Source organism: Salvelinus alpinus, chromosome 37 (genome assembly GCF_045679555.1).
Source record: "Salvelinus alpinus chromosome 37, SLU_Salpinus.1, whole genome shotgun sequence".
NCBI lineage: Eukaryota > Metazoa > Chordata > Actinopteri > Salmoniformes > Salmonidae > Salvelinus > Salvelinus alpinus.
Window position 1 is genome coordinate 4,800,001 of NC_092122.1, and position 23,162 is coordinate 4,823,162.

The 23,162-nt window shown below is 43.2% G+C and overlaps 1 protein-coding gene across 16 annotated transcripts in view; it reads left to right on the forward strand.

The window, feature by feature from the left end:
- LOC139565961 (forkhead box protein P2-like) overlaps positions 1-21,580 on the forward strand; it is a 124,356-nt gene extending 102,776 nt beyond the window's left edge. For 7 of the 16 annotated variants that reach the window (XM_071386675.1, XM_071386678.1, XM_071386686.1 and 4 more), the window contains 8 exons: positions 52-135; positions 6,216-6,426; positions 7,026-7,129; positions 7,266-7,367; positions 10,383-10,503; positions 10,818-10,894; positions 12,234-12,544; positions 17,895-21,580. In XM_071386675.1, the coding sequence (XP_071242776.1) occupies positions 52-135; positions 6,216-6,426; positions 7,026-7,129; positions 7,266-7,367; positions 10,383-10,503; positions 10,818-10,894; positions 12,234-12,544; positions 17,895-18,039 (1,155 nt within the window). In that variant the 3' untranslated portion in view covers positions 18,040-21,580. Of the gene's footprint in view, positions 1-51; positions 136-6,215; positions 6,427-7,025; positions 7,130-7,265; positions 7,368-10,382; positions 10,505-10,817; positions 10,895-12,233; positions 12,545-17,894 lie in introns of all 16 variants that reach the window. The other 9 variants (XM_071386682.1, XM_071386684.1, XM_071386688.1 and 6 more) reach the window with 3 other exon arrangements.
- Positions 21,581-23,162: the final 1,582 nt, after the last annotated feature.

The window sequence follows — 23,162 nt, forward strand, 5'->3', positions numbered from 1 at the left end:
GCTCATTTCTAAAGCAGTTTTTTTTCTTCTCTCCTTCTCTCCGCCTAACAGCTTTCTAAAGAACGTGAGCATCTTCAGGCGATGATGGCCCACTTGCACATGCGGCCCTCGGAGCCCAAGCCATCTCCAAAACCTGTGAGTGCATATTGCTCTATATACAGTAAACAGGGTTTGGCTGAATGAGACCGTTTAACCGTCAGCAGTTGAAATGGATGGAGGGATAGTGGGATGATAGTGGGATGATAGTGGGATGGAAAGGCAATACCAGGTTACACCTCTCCCATCAGATACATCTCAGTCTATGACAGAGAGGACAATAGAGCCAGGAGTGTATTAAATCACAGGCTTGAGTCCTTTGCCAAAACGCTGGGTCATTTCGTTGTGATAGACATAATGGTTAAAACAACCTGTTAGCAGCGCAATAGCTGCTTAGCACCACAGTCCAAAGCAGCACTTAAAGTCGAGTGAGAGAAATGAAAGTATGTTTCATTTGGACAACAAACACCTCAACTGATAGCTGTACTGGTAAAGATGATGAGCAATGAAATAGCCCAGTAATAAGTATGCAATAAAATGGGCCTAAAATAGATACAAAATCCTACAAATATGGGCTAAAATCGGCAAAGAATCTATTTGACACTATTTCACTTTAGTATATATTTGCATTGAATATGGATACACTCACGAAACAAATGTATTTAAATGATACACTATTTTTTTTATATTACATGTGCAAAAACAATGCATCATTTTTGTTAGTATTATTTACCTCAATTTTAAAGCAGTTGAAAAAAATGAGAGATCAGAAACGTTGTTAGTATGTTGCTGCTGCTTAGTAAGTGCCTCATTTCAATGGAATAATGCTCCATTGAATAAAGTAGAATCACAAGATAGAATAATTATCCTGCAAACCCGTCAGGAATCATCTGCTTTCCTCCAATTTATTATTCAATCACTTTTTTCCCTCTTTTTTTTTATCTTCACAACTCCAGCAGCTTGGTTACATTTAGTCTAAAAAAGAATGTTCAGGACTGTAATCCAAGACTGCATATGAATGAATACTGTTAATGAACTATTGCATTACATAAACCGCACATGAAAGAACTGCTAATTGCATTTGATGGTGCGTAATTCGTACAGAGATCCTTAAATGAACAAACTCTCTCCAGCTTCAGTTTTAAGGCTCCCCCTTTTGGAGAACTAGAGCGGAGCGTACTTATACTGTAGATTTTGGCATACGAAAATGACTACATGTGGATAATACGTGTTATATGCGGGGGGGGGGAAATGCATAGTTCCACCGCAATAGGAGATGTGTAATAGATATCATAGCATGGGTTTACATCCCGAACATGGCTGGGGCTGGGGTTGAAACAGCCCCACATATTTGATAAATATTAATAGTGTGAATTTATTGCCGGCTGCTGAAATGAGTCCTGTTGGTTCTTCACTGCAACCCTTAACAGCTATCAGTAGCCCGACACAAGGTGTTCCTCGCGCTGGGCGCACTGTCTATTATATGACCCCATTTACTCTCTGAATGGCACTTCATTAAATGTTACCTTTTGGCCATGCCATGGATGGATGAAAAGTTACCAAGGCTGCAAGGCCCAGAATAATGAGTTTTTCTCTCTCTCTCTCTCTCTCTCCCAGACCCAACCTTGAATATATATATTCAGATGAGCAGAGAGGTGGCAAAGTGCTCATCCCTGCCTCTCATTCGCTCTCCCGCTCAGTTAGGGCTTTAATAAATTCCATTTTGCAAATACTAGGATTGTATGCCTGCAAAGATGTTACGCTTGTTGCCGTACCTGGTGGGGGGAGAGGAGGGGGAAAAAAGAAGACGGAATCTTAACACTATAATATACATGCTATTACACACACTGATAGGATTTATTATGGAGTGCATTTTTGCTGTGTTTGACAGCGTGTCCAAACCCTTTGTGGGTCTCTGTGTTGAACATGTAACACGTAATGACTGTTCACAGTGTATCTGGGGCTGTGTGTGTGCGTGTGCGTGTGCGTCTGATGCTTTGAATGAATAGGGGATTAAGTAGGATCAGACTTCAAAGACCTGGTTGGTATGGTGCCTTGACCTGGCCTGACCTGTTGTGAATTATATGGAGATTCCTGTATTATACACATCAAATACACTGTTTTGGAAGCTGTCGTAGGGGGAAAAAACGACAATATACATTTTCCTTTTCAATTGTCATGCTAGTTTACTGTCTGTGCTGTGTTCTACAGTGACAGTTGCTGTCGTCTAGTCTACTTTCCTCGCCAAAGTAGTAAAACGTTTCTGTCTCAGACAATGACGGATATGACTTGTCCGTCGTCATTATTATTCTGTCATTAAATTAAATTAAATGACATCATTAGTACATGAAAATAATAATTCATTCGCATTTTATATTTTACACCTTTGAAAAAAATCCGCTGACGTGCGTGTTTTTGAAACTTACACTCATCAGTCTTAGATTCATTCCTCCTTCCACTGTGCGGTAGAGTAAACTTGTACTAAGGCCACAGCTAGCCTGCGCAGTAACTCTGCAGTCCTATGGGACGTTCTTCTCTCTGACTAGTTTGAGTTCATGTAATAAATATATGGCATTTAGCAGATGCTTCTATCCAAAGCGACTTGCAGCCATGCGTGCATATATATATATTTTTTGTTTACGGGTGGTCCCGGGAATCAAACCCACTACCTTGGCGTTGCACGCGCCATGCTACACCAACTGAGCTACAGAAGTACTGCTGTCAGTACAGGCCTTACAGTATTAACTAGCTGCCAGTCATCTCAGCCCAGACAGTCCCTCCCAGAATCAGCTCACTAGCTTTAAGTGGTGCTATAATGATCAGCTGAAAGCCATAGATGCACCATAGTCTCTCCGACCTGACATCTCATTGTATTCATCAACACATGCTGTCGCAAATGATTATTGAGGCCTCTCACGCTCTCTTTTACAACCCTGCTCCCCTTTCAAAGTGATCTCCAGTCACGTTCACAACGTTCACCAGCAGTCCACTCGTCCCGTTCGCAATTAAGCCAATTTGGTTGGAATATGTAATGATGTCATTTCCATTCCAGCTAAATTAGCACAGAGACGCAAAGGTCAGGGTGGAAATTTCCACTCGGTTGGTTGGAACCCCTACAATCACATCACATGTGCCCAATGAAAAAAAATAAAAAATAAAAGAGGGTGAAAAGCTCTGTGGATTAGTGACGGGTTTCAGTTAGCGTTAGCGGAGAGGTAAAGTGACTCTGCACGGGTTTCTGTTAGCGTTAGCGGAGAGGTAAAGTGACTCTGCACGGGTTTCAGTTAGCGTTAGCGGAGAGGTAAAGTGACTCTGCACGGGTTTCAGTTAGCGTTAGCGGAGAGGTAAAGTGACTCTGCACGGGTTTCAGTTAGCGTTAGCGGAGAGGTAAAGTGACTCTGCACGGGTTTCAGTTACCAGAGAGGTAAAGTGACTCTGCACGGGTTTCAGTTAGCGTTAGCGGAGAGGTAAAGTGACTCTGCACGGGTTTCAGTTAGCGTTAGCGGAGAGGTAAAGTGACTCTGCACGGGTTTCAGTTAGCGTTAGCGGAGAGGTAAAGTGACTCTGCACGGGTTTCAGTTAGCGTTAGCGGAGAGGTAAAGTGACTCTGCACGGGTTTCTGTTAGCGTTAGCGGAGAGGTAAAGTGACTCTGCACGGGTTTCAGTTAGCGTTAGCGGAGAGGTAAAGTGACTCTGCACGGGTTTCAGTTAGCGTTAGCGGAGAGGTAAAGTGACTCTGCACGGGTTTCTGTTAGCGTTAGCGGAGAGGTAAAGTGACTCTGCACGGGTTTCAGTTAGCGTTAGCGGAGAGGTAAAGTGACTCTGCACGGGTTTCAGTTAGCGTTAGCGGAGAGATAAAGTGACTCTGCACGGGTTTCAGTTAGCGTTAGCGGAGAGGTAAAGTGACTCTGCACGGGTTTCAGTTAGCGTTAGCGGAGAGGTAAAGTGACTCTGCACGGGTTTCAGTTACCAGAGAGGTAAAGTGACTCTGCACGGGTTTCAGTTAGCGTTAGCGGAGAGGTAAAGTGACTCTGCACGGGTTTCAGTTAGCGTTAGCGGAGAGGTAAAGTGACTCTGCACGGGTTTCAGTTAGCGTTAGCGGAGAGGTAAAGTGACTCTGCACGGGTTTCTGTTAGCGTTAGCGGAGAGGTAAAGTGACTCTGCACGGGTTTCAGTTAGCGTTAGCGGAGAGGTAAAGTGACTCTGCACGGGTTTCAGTTAGCGTTAGCGGAGAGGTAAAGTGACTCTGCACGGGTTTCTGTTAGCGTTAGCGGAGAGGTAAAGTGACTCTGCACGGGTTTCAGTTAGCGTTAGCGGAGAGGTAAAGTGACTCTGCACGGGTTTCAGTTAGCGTTAGCGGAGAGATAAAGTGACTCTGCACGGGTTTCAGTTAGCGTTAGCGGAGAGGTAAAGTGACTGCACGGGTTTCAGTTAGCGTTAGCGGAGAGGTAAAGTGACTCTGCACGGGTTTCAGTTAGCGTTAGCGGAGAGGTAAAGTGACTGCACGGGTTTCAGTTAGCGTTAGCGGAGAGGTAAAGTGACTCTGCACGGGTTTCAGTTAGCGGAGAGGTAAAGTGACTCTGCACGGGTTTCAGTTAGCGTTAGCGGAGAGGTAAAGTGACTGCACGGGTTTCAGTTAGCGTTAGCGGAGAGGTAAAGTGACTCTGCACGGGTTTCAGTTAGCGTTAGCGGAGAGGTAAAGTGACTCTGCACGGGTTTCAGTTAGCGTTAGCGGAGAGGTAAAGTGACTCTGCACGGGTTTCAGTTAGCGTTAGCGGAGAGGTAAAGTGACTCTGCACGGGTTTCAGTTAGCGTTAGCGGAGAGGTAAAGTGACTCTGCACGGGTTTCTGTTAGCGTTAGCGGAGAGGTAAAGTGACTCTGCACGGGTTTCAGTTAGCGTTAGCGGAGAGGTAAAGTGACTCTGCACGGGTTTCTGTTAGCGTTAGCGGAGAGGTAAAGTGACTCTGCACGGGTTTCAGTTAGCGTTAGCGGAGAGGTAAAGTGACTCTGCACGGATTTCAGTTAGCGTTAGCGGAGAGGTAAAGTGACTCTGCACGGATTTCAGTTAGCGTTAGCGGAGAGGTAAAGTGACTCTGCACGGGTTTCAGTTAGCGTTAGCGGAGAGGTAAAGTGACTCTGCACGGGTTTCAGTTAGCGTTAGCGGAGAGGTAAAGTGACTCTGCACGGGTTTCTGTTAGCGTTAGCGGAGAGGTAAAGTGACTCTGCACGGGTTTCAGTTAACGTTAGCGGAGAGGTAAAGTGACTCTGCACGGGTTTCAGTTAGCGTTAGCGGAGAGGTAAAGTGACTCTGCACGGGTTTCAGTTAGCGTTAGCGGAGAGGTAAAGTGACTCTGCACGGGTTTCAGTTAGCGTTAGCGGAGAGGTAAAGTGACTCTGCACAGGTTTCAGTTAGCGTTAGCAGAGAGGTAAAGTGACTCTGCACGGGTTTCAGTTAGCGTTAGCGGAGAGGTAAAGTGACTCTGCACGGGTTTCAGTTAGCGTTAGCGGAGAGGTAAAGTGACTGCACGGGTTTCAGTTAGCGTTAGCGGAGAGGTAAAGTGACTCTGCACGGGTTTCAGTTAGCGTTAGCAGAGAGGTAAAGTGACTCTGCACGGGTTTCAAAGAGGAAAGTAGCCGCATCGCTTTTGTTTTGTATCCAGGAAAGGTCAGGGTTGCCTGTGCTGTGGCCTGGCCATCTGTAGCCAGCTGTAGCCATCTGTAGCCAGGTGGTGGTGGTGGCTGTCTCTGGCTCTCTCCCTACCACAGTTTAGTACACACTACACGGTGAGTTGTCTCTATGTGGGCGTTAGATGGTGGTTGGGATAACATGGATGGCTGATCATTAGATCATCTTTAACAGCATGCTCTAATTAGAATTCTTATGATACAATTTGATCCTTTAATTCGTGGAGATTGGTTGCTTCCTGTAACACAGCTTATTAGTGGAACCACAGCTGTAGAACTGCAGAGAATCCACTCTCGTTTTGTCAGAGAGCCCCTTCTGATGTAAAACCCTCTTTCTTTCTCCCTCCCGCTCTCTTGCTTCTACTTCCTTCTTCTCGCCCTCAATCCTATTTCTCTCTGTCTTTCTCTCCCTCGCTCTCTTTCCCATGTTCTCTCTCCCTCTCCTTCCTTTCCTCAATCCCTCGGTCACCTCGCTCCTTTCTCCCTTAATCAGCTGAACCTGGTGTCGAGCGTCACCATGTCGAAGAACCTGCCATCGGCGTCCCCTCCGAACGTACCTCAGACCCCCACCACGCCCAGCGCCCCCGTGACGCCCATGTCCCAGGTGCCCCAGGTGCCCTCCCTGCTCAGCGCCGCCAACGTCCCAAGCATGGGCGCCATGCGTAGACGTCACTCCGACAAGTACTCCATGCAACTGTCTTCAGGTAAGACCCTCTACACTAAGCCCAGTCACCTACTGTTATGATCATTAATAAAGTTGGGTTCATTGAATTGAATTGAATACTGTGTTGGACTCCTTTCAACGCATTGTCACTAATAGTTGTTGTTGTACAACCGCACAGTGTTTATTGCAATACGGAATGTTAGATTTAAAAAGGATAAAAAAGGCCTCTGTATAATCAATCCATATGTCAATAGACCATAACGTTTTCTGAGCGTAAATATGACGTGAATGTCAATTCAGTTCGAACGTTAAGATGTTCTATGTATTAAGCTCTTTGCATTTTAAAAGGCCTGTCTTTGATGTTTATATTTACTCTCTGGTATTTAGCATAAAATATGCATAATTATTCAAGTTCGTACAAAATATCTACATTGATCTAATTTGATATGGATGTATTAGTGTTTAAGATTTCTCATGAGAGAGATTAATGAAAAATCTATTTTGGAAAATGGAAAATGCTGATTTGTTGTGTGCTGCCCTCCCCTCCCTCTTCTCTTCTCTTTCTCTCCCTCTTTTAATTTGATGAAACCCTAAACTAATTCCAATACCACGAGGAATAAAATTTACCAATTATTGCAGGTGGTGACACAGTATTTATTTTTCCAGAGATCGCCCCAAACTATGAGTTTTATAAGAATGCCGATGTCAGACCGCCATTTACTTATGCAACCCTCATAAGGCAGGTGAGTGGGAGAAAAAAATACATTAACTTTGCCTGATTAGATGTAAATGAATTGCTGCTTGAATCGCATGCAGCTTTGAGAGTGTGTGTCATGCTGCCTAGTTAGTAAACCATTATTTGATGTCGTCTCATTTCAGGGTATCATGGAGTCGGGCGACATGCAGTTAACGCTTAATGAAATCTACAGCTGGTTCACCCGCACGTTCGCTTACTTCAGACGCAACGCAGCTACTTGGAAGGTACCTACCCTAAACCTACTCTTACAGCCTTAGAGTACACTACTTCCTCATCTAGAGACACCTCTTTGTGCCATGCCTGCAGTAAGAAAAGCTTGGAAGAACATTGATTTACTTGACACCAACAGATTAGTATCCCACTCCCCTAGCTTTAACCTGACCTCTTGAATAGAGTGAATTTTTCCAACCTCTTTCTCTCAGATGACAAGTGAAAGAATAATTCTGCCTCTGATATCGTTTTCTAATTTGGTGCAATTAATAGGCGAGGCTGTGGATGAGGAGTGGGGCCTGGCACGCTAATTACAATACAGCCACTCAATCATCAGCACCTTTTGTTACCATGCACCGTATTACTTCTCCTCCTGTCCCTCCCTCCCTCCCTCCCCTCACTCTCTCTCTCTCTCTCTCTCTCTCTCTCTCTCTCTCTCTCTCTCTCTCTCTCTCTCTCTCTCTCTCTCTCTCTCTCTCTCTCTCTCTCTCTCTCTCTCTCTCTCTTCCTCTCTCTCTCCATCCCTCCTCCCACACCCACCCAGCCTCTCTTGCATATCATTGGTTAATTAGTCTGAAAGATGGCTGTTTGCCTAGGGAGGCTGGAACTGTGGCAGGGGGTTTTGTGTTTAGTGTCTGGCCCGTGGTTTCCTATACACACACCATAGCTCATAGTGGCGGGCTGGCGGCCGCGTGTCCGACTGAGGGGTTATGGTCGTTCAGCCGAAACTAAATGAGACCCAAATTGAGAATTAGCCTGTCAAGGAGAGAACACACTTTATTTACCAGGACAAAAGGACTCATTTGTATCTCTGTCCTAAACAACTTTCATTGCCTGCCTCTCCAGCACAGTTAAAAATGTCTTCCTGATGCGTCTGTTTTGGGGGAAGTGTGTGTGCGTTGCTGATAAGTATATTCCCTCCCTCTAACCCAACACTACATGTATCAGTGTTTTATTCTCACCCACCTTCAGCATAATTCGTTAGCCAGTAAGAGCCAGTGGCCATTGTGGATACTCAGGACAAGGAGAGGGTGGGGGGGGGGGATCAGAATATATCCACCTCTCATCAGCATGCAAAGCATATCAGACCACTAGGTTCAGCAAAGTGAATTAATTTGGATTTGGGATGCAAATGATGTCGGTGTGTGATTACTGATCCACAAGGGTGTGCTGCAAAAGACTCCGGACTCTTCCGGATTGTCACACGGTCGTGTGTGTCTTTTTGACTTGTTTAGTCAATTGTTTTATCACTGACTGGTCATTAACCAGAACACACCTTACACACTCTCTCTCTCTCTCTCTGACACAAACACACACACACACACACACACACACACACATTACACTCTCTCTCTCTCTCTCTCTGACACACACACACACACACACACACCTTACACACTCTCTCTCTCTCTCTGACACACACAGACACACACACACACACACATTACACACACTCTCTCTCTCTCTCTCTCTGACACACACACACACACTCTCTCTAACACACACACATATTACTCTCTCTCTCTCTCTCTCTCTCTCTCTCTCGCTCTCTCTCTCTCTCTCTCTCTCTCTCTCTCTCTCTCTCTCTCTCTCTCTCTCTCTCTCTCTCTCTCTCTCTCTCTCTCTCTCTCTCTCTCTCTCTCTCTCTCTCTCTCTCTCTCTCTCTCTCTGTCACACACACACATGTTATTTCTCTGTCACACACACACATGTTATTGTTTTTGGAAGGCCCAGTCGTGGTATAGAGAAGTGTTCAAAATGGGCATTAGAAATATCTCAGTCTCTCTCTCTTTTACAATAACCTAGGTGATATATTTACATTTTGAGCTCCCACATTTCCTTTGTAAGGCGTTAGAGGGATGATCTGTGATGGGCGTGTCATTTGATTAACTGAGAAAAAAGAGAAAAAAAAGAAATATAGGGTGATTTAATATCTGAGCTTGGTCTCATCAGCTCTGAGACTGGAGGATCCAGCCTCCACTCTGCTCCTCACTCCTCAGCAGCTTATTAGATCTAACTGTATAGCATGCATAATAAAACTGCTCATTTTCTCATTAATATTAAACTGATCATATTCAAAGCCATGGGCATTAAGATCAATCAAATCCTGGGATTTTCAGGTCAGATGCGGAGATCTGCTCATGTTTTTTTTCCTTTTTTTTTCTCTCGAGAATCTCTTTTCTTAAAGGGGAAAAAAACAGTATACCTCGTTGGGAAAAGAATGCACGTGAAAGTGGGCGATATTAAAGCAAAGGTTGTTATTTGTAGGCTTTTTGATGCATGTTTTAATTTGGATTTATCTGGAATGTTGGGGAGGAATATTGTATTTCTTGTGTTGATTTTCTTTTTTTGTATATATTTCATGTTTGCATATACATGTGTTAATGCATGCATATATCAGGTCATTTTGATAGCAACGCTTTGCTTTAAGGGTATGTGACAATATTACGACAAAAAGGTGTCCAGATCTGATCATTCGTTTGACTCCTATCTTGACAGCATGCACAGACTATTTCGATATAGTAGCCATCCTTGTCAGCCTACCACACACACGAGTCATACCCTCTCACACCAACCCTCCTCCTCCTCTTATCCCCCACACCTCATATTGTCACCGGGTTAGCTGTTAGCCACCAGATGGGGAAGGGCCTCAAATCTCTGCTACTGTCATCTTCTTAAGATACTGCCATGAAGACTAGAGCAGAGGGGTGAGGGCTGCTGCTTGCTACTGACATCACCATCATCACCACGGCATTACCACTTCTGTCACCAAAAGCCATTCGCTATGCTGATTACCTCCTTTCAGCCTACTTACTCTGATTGATATGTACTGTGTGTAACTTGTAAGTGCATTCGTACTCGCTCACTTTTACTAATTAAATCAATGGCGCGTGAACGTTAAGAATTTCAACCAAAAAAATCAATTTCGCGTCGGTTTCTTTTGCTCCCTTTCTTAGGTGGATAATCAATTTTAAAAAATGAAATCACTCTTTCCGTGACCTTTCTCTGTTTTTTTTTTTCATCTGTAGAACGCCGTTCGCCACAACCTCAGTCTGCACAAGTGCTTTGTGCGTGTGGAGAACGTGAAGGGGGCCGTGTGGACGGTGGACGAGATGGAGTACCAGAAACGCAGGTCTCAGAAGATAACAGGGTACGTTAGAGCAGAGCTGTCACTCTAACTCCCCACCTAGTCCTAGGGCCTGTACCGTATTACCACTAATAATCAGGCATTTTTAAATATCACTGTAGTACAGTATATGGTGTGTGTTCAAAGGCTGCCGTTCATTCTAAGATGATTTAATGTCACAGCTATGAGGAGAAATACGTATTTTAAATGTTACACCACTTGACTCTTTCACTGTTTAATATACAACGATGTTAGAATTAGAATTTAAAATATATGTTGCAATATGCCATTTTGTAAGAATGTGTATTTCAAAATGTTTTGTGTATTTCTGTTTCCTGGTGTAGAAGCCCGACGCTTGTGAAGAACCTTCCCTCCAGCCTGGGCTATGGAGCTGCTTTAAACGCCAGCTTACAGGTAAACACCCAGCATTAAGCTGCGGTTGCTCTGTCAGATCCTGTACGCTAGTCAAAATGTGACTGATTCCCCTCCATTGTATTGTGGGTAGTATAGCCTACAGCTGTGTGTTGCTTCTGTGTGGTTAGATGGAAGTAGTTCTTAAGACCTCAGCCTACTGTATTGTATGTTCATTAGTCAGCAAGGGAGAGGCGTAACGAAAGTGGCTAAAGTTGAGTGGAGGGTCTCTCCTCCCTCCCTCTCTCGCTCTCCCCTCCCTCCCTCTCTCGCTCTCCCCTCCCTCCCTCTCTCGCTCTCCCCTCTCTCGCTCTCCCCTCCCTCCCTCTCTCGCTCTCCCCTCCCTCCCTCTCTCGCTCTCCCCTCCCTCCCTCTCTCGCTCTCCCCTCCCTCCCTCTCTTGCTCTCCCCTCCCTCCCTCTCTCGCTCTCCCCTCCCTCCCTCTCTCGCTCTCCACTCCCTCCCTCCCTCCATCTCTCTCCATCTGTCTGGTTGATATCAGTGAGAATGGAGGCCACCCTGTGGCTACAGCAGAACCAGCTCTTTCTCTCTCTCAGCTTGACCACGGACTCAGATTGATAGCATTTGCATTCATATTTATCCAGGCTGTCATAAATGATTTGGCTTCAATGCTGTTGGCCAGCCAGCAAGGTGCTCGTGGCAAAAACTTTACATTTTAATCGCAAAATATAACTTTAATGCGCAGGAGGCAAAAGTGTCAGGAGTTCTATATAATTTTTTTGGTCTGTTTAATAGTCATCGAAAGCCAACAGGGTGATATCAATGGCATCAAAACATTTTCATTGTGTGGAGTTATATTGAGTCGAATAAACCATCAGTGAAAACTATCCAATCATTAGTAATTTAAGTCCTCTAGTAAGCATCCAGTTGTAAGCATAATAGCTTGTCAAAAGTCTTCACTAGTATTATCTGTATTCTGAAAGTTATATATCTTGAACGTTGATTGCTGACATGCAAAACATTTTGGGACAATATCAACAATGGACTATTGAAACAAATAACAAAAGATCGTTTTTGGATGGAATTTTCTTTTAAGTGTGAGGTTTATCTTCATGATGGCCTGTAATCTGAATACCCAGTTGTCTCTAACTTCTCTCTCTCTCTCTCTCTCTCTCTCTCTCTCTCTCTCTCTCTCTCTCTCTCTCTCTTCCTTTCTCTCCCTTCGCTCTCTCCATCTCTCACTCCCTCCCCTCTCTCCATCAACATCCCCCCTTCTCTCTCCCACCCTCTTCCTCCCTCTTCTCTACCCCTTCCTCTCTCTCTCTCTCTCTCTCTCCCTCCCTCTCTCTCTCTCTCTCTCTCCCTCCCTCCCTCCCTCCCAGGCGGCGTTGGCTGAGACCTCCCTGCCTCTGCTGGGGAACCCTGGTCTGATGAACAGCAGTTCGTCTGGTTTGATGGGAGGCAGTCCTCCTGGTTTTATGGGCGGGAGCCCCCATGGGTTGATGGGTGGTAGCCCACATGGATTCATGGGCGGGAGCCCCCATGGGTTGATGGGTGGCAGCCCCCCAGGAATGATGGGCTGCAGCCCCCACAGCCTGCTCCAGTCCAGTCACGACGACTTGAACGGATCACTGGATCACCTGGACACCAACGGCCACAGCAGCCCTGGAGGGTACTCCCCACAGGCACACATGTAAGTAGCACTCAGTGGCTTCTCGTTGGTGGTGATGCACGCACACACGTGAACGCACGCACACACACACCTACCTCAGTGTGTTCACTGTAACACAGAGAGTCGGTGACAGACCTCCCCCTCTGTTCCATGTATCAGATGATACAGTAGCAACAGTGGATCCCCACTCTCCCCATAGCTGTCTTTTGTTAGCATCGTAGCTTGTTAAAAGTCTTTACTAGATTATAACATAGTGGGAGGTTTTTGGGGGCTAATTTGATTTTAGTACTAAATCACCAGAATATTTGGGCGGTTCAAAGACATCTTCATTTCAACGAGACGTTATACCACACCTGAGGTGTGCTTTACATACATGACTTTCAGTTATAACCTATAAAAAGAAGATAATTACACATTTGGTTTGAATTACTCCAATGTCTGTATTGTAGGGGTTTAGATGTCATATTTTATTCAAGACCGTCCATATTAATATTTAGCAGCTAACTGTATCATTAATTACTTTAAAATCGTTGCCTTCTCTATCTTTTTTAATGGAGCCGAGAGAGAGAGAAAGACGAGGGCCATTAAAAATGGATGTCATGTGGATTTCAGGAATGTGTACGTTACAAATGTCCCTCTAACCAGCGTTGTCACACGTGTCACTGTAGTCCATGTTTACCTAGCCAAAGATAGGAAATGGAGCAACGAGGGCGCTGTATGTGAAGCTACTACTTCCTCCATCCCCCACACACTTCCTCACCCCGCCCCCTATTTGAAATCAACGATGCAAGCCCAGCCACAGTAGCTAACTTGCTAGCCATCTCTGGAGTAGCACCGGGAATTAAGCCAGTTCCGTATCGAAGAAGCGGACTGACTGTTCTGAGAGGAGCTGACCTAACCCATACATTCATTTGTTTGGATGTGTCTATTCCTTTCGGAAATGGGCCAGAGTGGGGGGGGGGGGGGGGGGTGTTAAGTGGGGCATATCTGCATTGCCAGACAGGATCTCTGTGTATCCACTCCCCCAGGTTGTTTAACTTTTAATAACGGACTGAACAGGAGACTCTCTCTCTCAGACGGCCTCGCCTCAGTGTGAGGGGTTGCTGTGGAGGCTGCCGCCACGACCGCTCTCCGCCTTTACACGGCCACAACATCCTCAAAATGGAAGAAATGTGTTTTCATGAGTGGGCTCTCTGGCCTGCACTTAATAATGAAGGGAGAGTAACGCTAACTAAAGAGTACACGGGGTACCAGCCGGTCCTCAGGAGAGAGCGGGGAAACTTCAGAAACCATGTGAATCGAACAATTAGACAAACCTTCCCCCCCCCCACTTCTGGAGGTTAATGCTATCAGCCAAACAGCGACTCAGATAGCTCCAGGCATGTTACCATTTACGTGTGTGTGTGCCCTCAAGGGTATGCTTTAGAGGAAAAGACAAAAGAAGGCAGGAACTAGATGTGCTAGCTAGAATCACAGTACAGTAGGATGCTGCTAAAGTAAAAGCAGTTTCACTTTGAATAAAAGAGATTTAGACATATTGACCACAGTATCACATTGTAAAATATGTGTAAAAATTGACCCAAAATCCTTTGTTTTTTATGCTGCATTGTTATGTAAGGCCATTAAGTTGTTGTATGTACTTTATATCACTCCACACTCCTTGATAACCATAAATGATCCATGTTCAGATGCTATCATGTGTGTCACTCTGCCCTCTGATCGTGCCCCCGCCCCTCGTTAACTTACGACACATAGCTAATGATGTTATTTGCATCCCTGCTATGCCTCATACAGAGCGTGATTACCAGCGATTATAATCTGCCTGTGATGGTGATGCGTCTCTGTCCAAGATGCACTTATGAACCACAAACACACACAACACACACACATAAACGTCACGCGCACACACATAGCTGGTATTTATCAGACACAGAGCCTAGGCATTTAGTCCAGACTTCATAAAGCCAGCTAGCCATTAACGACTAAATGACTCTAATACAGTGTAAAGCCACAACGAGGACTAATCATTTTTCTCCTTTCTTTTATTCATTCTCCAACCACACAAGCATGTTAGTGGTGTATAATGGATGCAAATGAAAGCTGTGAGCTATGCCTGTGATGAGGAGAAAGGGTTGTGCTGTGGGTGTCTAATGGCTGTGCTACTGACCACCGTCTGGTCCTGCCTCGTGTGTCTCCAATTAGGATTAATATCGTCAATGTAGCATGTTTGTTGTAACATGTTAAATACAAATGATTTATTACAAAGCTTTAGGGAGATCACCAAGGATTTGAATATACTTCAGAAAGTATTCACACCCCCTGACTTTTTCCACATTTTGTTGTGTTACCAGGTGCGATTAAAATTAATTTCACTGTCAGTTTTTTGTCAACGATCGACACAAAATACTCTGTAATGTCAAAGTGGAAGAACATTTTCCCTGTGCTTAGCTCTATTTCGTTTCTTTTTATCCTAAAAAACTCCCTAGTTCTTGCCGATGACAAGCATATCCATAACATGATGCAGCCACGACCATGCTTGTATGTGAAGAGTGGTTCTCAGTGATGTGTTTTGTTGGATTTTCCTCAAACAGAATTCTTTGTATTCAGGACATAAAGTCAATTTCTTTGCCACATTTTTGTCAGTTTTACTTTAGTGCCTTATTGCAAACAGGATGCATGTTTTGGAATATTGTTATTCTGTACAGGCTTCCTTCTTTTCACTCTGTCATTTAGGTTAGTATTGTGGAGTAAACACAATGTTGTTGATCCATCCTCAGTTTTGTCATGTCACGGGCATTAAACTATGTAACTGTTTTACGGTCACCATTGGCCTCATGGTGAAATCCCTGAGCGGTTTATTTTCTCCGGCAACTAAGTTAGGAAGGATGCCTGTATCTTTGTAGTGACTGGGTGTATTGATACACCATCCAACGTGTAATTAATAACTTCACCATGCTCAAAGGGATATTCAATGTCTGCTCTTTTTTTTTTACCCATCTACCAATAGGTGTCCTTCTTTGTGAGGCATTGGAAAACCTCCCTGGTCTTTGTGGTTGAATCTGTGTTTGAAATTCAATGCTCGACTGAGGGACCTTACAGATAATTGTATGTGTGGGGTACAAAGATGAACTAGTCATTCAAAAATTATGTTAAACTCTATTATTGCACACAGTGTTAGTCCATGCAACTTATTGTGTGACTTGTTAAACACATTTTTACTCCTGAACTTATTTAGGCTTGACATAACAAAGGAGTTGAATACTTATTGATTCAAGACATTTCAGCTTTTCATGTTGAATTAATTTGTAAAAATGTCTATAAACATTATTCCACTTTGAAATGATGGTGTGTTGTGTGTAGGCCAGTGACATAGCATCTCAATGTAATACTTTTTAAATTCAGGCTGTAACACAAGAAAATGTGGAAAAAGTCAAGGGGTGTGAATACATTCTGATGGCACCGTATATGTTTTTTGTAAAAACATGAATTGGGAGAGATATCAAATACTTAATATCAAAATATCAAAACATATGTCTGTTGATTAGAATGGTAGCTCTGAATATGAATATTGTGCATTGTTTTTTATTTACGACAACTAATTAAATTCAATAAATGGGTTACCAGATAACTAGAATGAGTGTATATAAATTAATCGCAGATAATCGTTTCATCCTCCTCTTCTGGAGGGGAGAGTTCTGTTTATTCTGGTTTCTCCTCTTGAGTGTGTGGGTTGAGAAGGAAACAGAAATATTCATCACGCCGCCTAGCATCCTAAAAAGGCAAAGCTTCTCCTTCTAGCTACCACATCTGAATATTAATTTATTTTGCTATAAATATTAAAGTAATCTGTACCTTTTCAAATTATTTTCAAATTCCTCCTGCCATTGATGAAGGCAACCCAGGAGATGGCTGCCAGACATGTTCTAATACAGAGAGTACTTGATAAGGATTTTTCTTGCTCTCTCTCTCTCTCTCTCTCTCTCTCTCTCTCTCTCTCTCTCCCCCCTCTTAGTCCACAGGGATTCCCTGGTGCATCCGACGTGTCAAAAATAATTAGGTTTTGTCAGATTTATCATCGCACCACAAACCCTTTCCCTGAGTAGGGCCCCGGATCATGTTAAGCCTTGTTTGTGTGTGACAGCATTATTATTCTTGTTAGTAGCCCCGCTCATCCGCCCACACTCTGTTGTTCCGGAGGGGAAACGTCCCCACTCAGACCGGTGTTTCAGTGTTTTCACACTGCATTTATTGACAGCGGCTAAAGATATTCATTCATTTAGAGTTAAAAACATGTATCATGTATGTCCGACTGAACTGCCGGGGGTGAAGCTGATTAACGGCGGAGACTAGCTGCAGGTTTTTCCTCTGGACGAGCGACAAACACGCCCCCCCCCCTGCATATTAACGACGCATTGCGCTTTCTATTAACAAGTTAAAGAACTTGACTCCCCTTGCTCCGGGGGACTAGAGGGGATGAGAAATTCTCCATTATTTAGTATGCAGTGTGTTTTTTTAGATATATTTTAAGTCAACCAGGTGTCAGCAGTAAACTCTTGATGGGCCAACCATGTCTGAGTATAAGCCGTTTTCACATTTTTGGTGATAAAAATGTTGATGCAATTGCTTAAGACTAGAAGTGATGTTCCATGTTGAACTATCATTTCGCAAATGCTACGGTTGTTGTTACATGCTGTTTAGCAACGTAATTCAGGCTGATGTCAATTATTGTCGTCAAAATGTTTTATGTTTTCTCTGAAAAAGATGAATATACTTTATGTTTATTATATGGAATGTCTAGTATACATTCTGTAGAAGAGGGAGGCTATTTGAGTGATTTCTTAGATGTTCTTTTTATCTGGTTCACCCCCTGTTAATTGTGCTGAGGGGCTTCTCCCTCACAATCTTTCTAATTACCTTTAACAAATAGCAGCGTGATAAAATATGTGACCCACGGTGAAGAGTTGATTCCCTAGAGCCTTATACGCGAACAACTCAGATATTCATAAGAGGATCTCTCTGACTTCACCACCGCTGTAGACCCCCGTCTGCACCTCACTGACCAACCAGCAGACAGACAGAGAAACAGGTTTAGTTCAAAGCTGTGTGCTCCAACACCTTGGTAGTGCATGGGTGAAATCAGGGTTTGTGGCACTCATTTGAATTTTAACCAACTTCTCACTTCAATCATAGTTTTTGTGTTTAATTGTATGGGAGTTCACACATTCACCACTGTATGACAGTAGCTTCTACCTGGGTGGACTATCGGACTAAGATATGGACACTGGCACACTGGTGGAACAGTATCAATTTCCTACTACTATGTCTTTATGTATAAAATAATTAACAACATATTTCATCCATTCCTTTCCAGGTCAGCGATCCACGTCAAGGAGGAGCCGTTGAACATGGACGACAATGACTGTCCGATGTCGCTGGTGACGACAGCCAACCACAGCCCAGAGCTGGACGACGACCGGGAGCTGGAGGAGGGCAACCTATCAGATGACCTGGAGTGACTACTGGAGTCCCTCCCACTACTACAGGCCCCTCCCTCCACCTCCGTCACACTGTCCTCCTACCTGTTTCCTCACAGGCTGTCCTCCTAGAACCTGCTAGAACCAGAACCACTCCTCACCCAGAACCAAACAGATCAAACAGATCAGACCAGAGCTGACTCTCCTCCCTCCCGACCCGCGGACTGGAGTACTGGAAGACCAGGCCCAAAGGAACTCTTTGTTGCAGCCCTTTGGGATCCCTGACTGAACATGACAGGCATGAGATGTCTGGTTTTTAAAACGACTTTCAGACCTGTTTCATTACGATGGCTTGGCCACTACATACACACAGACAAACACAGAGGCTCATGGACGGAAAACGACAAAAACACGAGTCTGGAAACCCGTTCTGTAGAAAGCTAACGGCCTCATATACTGCCAAAAAAGGATGTTGAATTTTGTGAATATCAAAAAACCCTCACAGTAGTTGTTGATGTTAGAAACAATTGCTGGTTCAATTCAAACGTTGTTGCTCTGTCCATCATTTGCACAGGAGTAGTATCAGAAATTAGAGTCACTGCCTGTATGTTGCTAAAAAAAAAAAAAAAAAAAAAGTATTTGCTTTTCTTTTTGCGTTCTACTTTTTGTATTTTGATTTCTGGCACCACCAACTGTAAATGCCATTTCCTATTTCCCAACAGTAACAGAAGCACGGTATCAAGACTGTTGCAGCTGTCAAAAAAGTAGGCTTCCAGTCTGTATCTGTTTGTGATGAAAAGTAATTAACTTGATATTAAGTTTGAAAAACTTAACTGTTTGTGTACGCACCAACCAATACAGAAAAATGCATTTCTGCATATTCTTCTGCTGTTCTCTTTTACCTCCTTGTTCTAAAGCTTTGTCTACCTGCAAACAGTCACAGGCAACAGCTAGAAACCAAAGCCAACACTATCAATGGCCAATAGCTTAGACAGAAGCCACCAGACTCTTTGGTCAGCCTTCTGTGACTTTAACTAGTACAAAGAGAAGCTTTCCACAAACTACCTTCTAAATAACCTCTGGGATCGTTTAATTTAGCCCTGTACAAAGATGATTCAAGAAAAAAAATTAAGATTTTGATGTGTAATTTGATAACTCGTAGTGTCCACTTGAATTTTAGGGCGAGAGAGCAGTATCTACCAGGACTAGAGAGAGGAGAGGAGATGTGATATGTAACTACAAGCTATGTGATAGGGACTGGTAGACAAGCAGATATACTGCAGAAGTGGATCATGACCAAAACAAACATTTGTGTGTTCAATGGAAGTGCAGAAAATTGTGTTGTTGTGAAGATTGTTTTTGATTTCTTTGTTTTTGTTTTTAGATTTTCCGTTACCCATCAGGTCATAGTTTTTTCTAATCTAGTGAATATGTCATGTTCAGTGGGACTGTCAAATATGTCATGTCTTATTTCCGTGCGGTTTGTTTTGAGCCGCGTTTAAAACCGAAACTGAAAACATAGTAACCAAACATTTAAAGTATCTAGTAAAGCCAAATAAGTCATAATTTCAAGTTGATATGAAATGGTGTGGCTTGGTTATCACGTAAAAGCAAAATAATATAGCCATTGTAGAAGAGGGATATCAAAGGTGAAAAGAAACATTTTCCAGGTGATATTTGCTTTATTCTATAGTTTAAATACTTCATTACTTAATTCATAGCTTCTTAACTACATAGATACAGTCAGTGGTAGCGTAGGAGAAGCTATCTTTAACTGCACTGTATTCTGGGTAGGCAACTTGAATATCACATTTGGGATTCTAGTGGCAGGAACAGAACTTAGTGATTGTCTAAAAATATATTTCATTTCTCTCAGCTAAATGTCATCTAGAAAAGTGGATGCTGTTGCTTTAATGGTCATTTCTGTTTTCAGTCAAACCAAAGTTACACAAAATTCTGCCTCTGGTTATGGGATACTTATGTTATACTCTAGAAATGACACACACAAACGCTTTCAAAGGCTCACACACACACACACACAGTCCTGTGTTTTCGGTCTGCCAGCTTTCCTGGTCCTTGTCTTGGTAACCTTCAGATGCAGAAAAACAGATACACTGTCAAATAACTGACTGAGTTGTGTTGTATTTTAACTGTCAGTGTGTGTCTGCTTTGTGCGTATGTATGGAAACATACTCTGCATATGTTGTTTTCGAGTGTTGTGCCAAGCCAAAAAAAGTTGGCTGCTAGAGCTTAGCACACTACTACATACATAACCAAACCCACGTTACACACACTCTCATGCCAGTTCCACTTCAAGAAGGTGCTGGGCCCAGGAACAAAGCTTATCCCTTATGTACTTTGATGGAGTCAGCAAAATGACTGGAAGACGACGTTTATAATAGTCTTATCACACCAAATATAAGGACACGGCGTCTTTCAAAAAAAGGATTCTCCCACTTAACCCCAAAAATGAAGGCTTTTCTAAAAGGTTCTACCTCTCTGCACAACCAATTCAGAACAATTAAATGGCAGATTGCACGTCGAGTTATTAGGAAGCCACAAGAGCTGTTACACTATACTCAATGGACATGGCTCAACGGACAGTTTACATTCCCAACGTCAGATATGGAAGAAGATTAGTAATTGTAATAGGTTGTCCTCAAACATCTGTAGAATGATAATGTAAAAATACCTTTAAGGGAATATTGTGTTTTAAAATGCATGTCTAAAATCATTTGGTGGACTGGAAAACAATCATTAATAAATCAAAATAATATAAGAAATACAAATGATCAGGATGATGACCTAATGCATCAGAATGCATACCTCGGCTATACTGTTTGGGAACGAAGAAACTGTCGGCCACAGAATGCATATTACCTGTAGATTTTGCATGGGTTTTGTAAAAATACAAATGTCTAAAATAGTTGCTTGCACATAATACCAGAAAGATCCCAGAACTGCAATCTGCTCCTCCACTAGATTTTAGGATTGTCTGGATTTTCTGGGATGATTTCGTCTGTATTTTGATAACTGTGCATACTATGTAAAAATGTTGGTGGACCCATAAAATTTACCAGACTTTTTTCTAAGCGAGAACAACAACAAACAAAAAAAATCTGTGTTTCTTTTCTGAATTTCATGATTTTTTACTGTTCTCTCATTGCTCGCTAAGAATAGCAAACCTGCTTTTTCTGCATCAGCTTTGCGTAGCTGTAAGGCTTAACCTAATGTGTGTATTTATTGCTTGTACCTCTGTGCATACTTTATGAAGCATTATGTCAGGCAGTTGAGTCCTGTATACTTTCTACTAATATCATTCTCTAATAATTGGGAATATTGGGACTGTAGCAAACACATGTTTATGTAATTGGTGAATACATTTTATGTTTTTGTTTTATTCCTTTATGACCGAGCTCATTTTTGATACTTTCATTACCGTGTGCTGTGTCCATGCGTTAAAGATTCTCTGACATTAGAAAGTCATGGTTGAGAATTGTAACAGACGTTATTTTTTTTCTGTATTCATGGCTTTTCACTGCTGACTAAAATAAAGGACCAAAACTAGGATTTTGAAAAGCAACTGTCTACCTCCAACTTTGGGGAGTTCTTACTTTTTTTTGTACACATATATATTTTACTCTACAAAGTCACAACCACGACAAATCTAGCTGGCACTACGCATTTAATGTTGCAGGACTGTGCTACTTCTGAGAATGATTTTTTAAAAACGATTCAATTTTAATGTGTATGTTACAAGGCTTTGTTCCAGATTCTAGCATCCAGAGTCTTGTTTAGAGGAGGGGGACATGCGGATCCATTGGCAGTGCCCTCTGGAGCCAACCGCCTGGACCAGTAACGGCTCAGGGGCCACGTGTTCAAGCCACCCTTTGATCAAGTACAACTATGGCCCAGTACACTACTAGGCCTGTAATTACTGGAGAGTTTATCATAAGCCTTGACCGGGGGTAGTTTATCCAGGGAATAGCATACTGTAGGGATCAACAGAGACTCAGAAGAGGCACACAGGAACCCACTGTAGAGAGGTGTGGGCATCAAGAAAGGGCATAAGAACATGCTTTTTTTTTTTATAAATAGCTGTTTATGGTTATATTCCAATGTTACTGTTCCTTCTTCATTTTTCAAACCAATTCTCGATGGAAATGTGCTGACTGATGCTATAGAACAAGGAACAGTGTGGATGACAAGCAGTGGATAGCTCAACTCATCTCAGCTAGGTTACACCTTGTCGGTCATGGAGAGCTCTTACTGACACGCTCATTGAGATTCACACTGAATACACCATGACCAATAGGTCCCCATTAGCTCGTCTGTATTCTAAGGGCTAGTTCACGTTCCAAAGAGTGGCCAGGGACATTCTATCTGGGATGCTTTGAATCATGTCCGCTGGTCATTTAATGACAATGCCAACCCAAATGTTATTTTCTCTATGTGATGTCCCATGAGAAGTCAATGGGAGTTGCAGCACACACACACACACACACACACACACACACACACACACACACACACACACACACACACACACACACACACACACACACACACACAGTCTCCCCAATGACAGCCTGAGCCGCAGCCATGCCTGCTGTTGTCTCCCTCAACGGCGTTCCAGAGCATTACCTCGCGAGGCACACTCGTCTCTCGTGCTATTTATGCACACGGAAGTGCCTGTGAATTCAAGTGAGGAGTCGCAACAAGGACGGGGCTGTGTACTACACAACATCAGAGAGAGCTCCCACATTAAAGTGTGAGGCAATGTTACAGACCCCTCTTTCAAAGACCATGAAATAATAATGTGTTGTGGTTAGAGAGGTATCCGTGAGTCACACTGGCTGCTTTTCATAAAGTGGAGTTATTTACAGTGCGATGAATAAAAGAAAGGGGTAGTGATGCAAACCTTTTCCACATGAACGCCGGGAAGAGAAGTCCCTTTTATATCCAGAGGAAAAGGAGAGAAGTCTCTCTTAAATAGGTCAGAGTTCATTTCGAAACTCCTTTAGAAGGAGCGGTGCACTGGGTGAACGTAGCAGCACCTTTATAGTCACACGCTGGAAGCGTATCTATTATAGAAATACAGTACATTTTTTGACTCAGAAATGTACATAAAAGCTGATGTAGCCTATATGGAGATTGTTTCATTC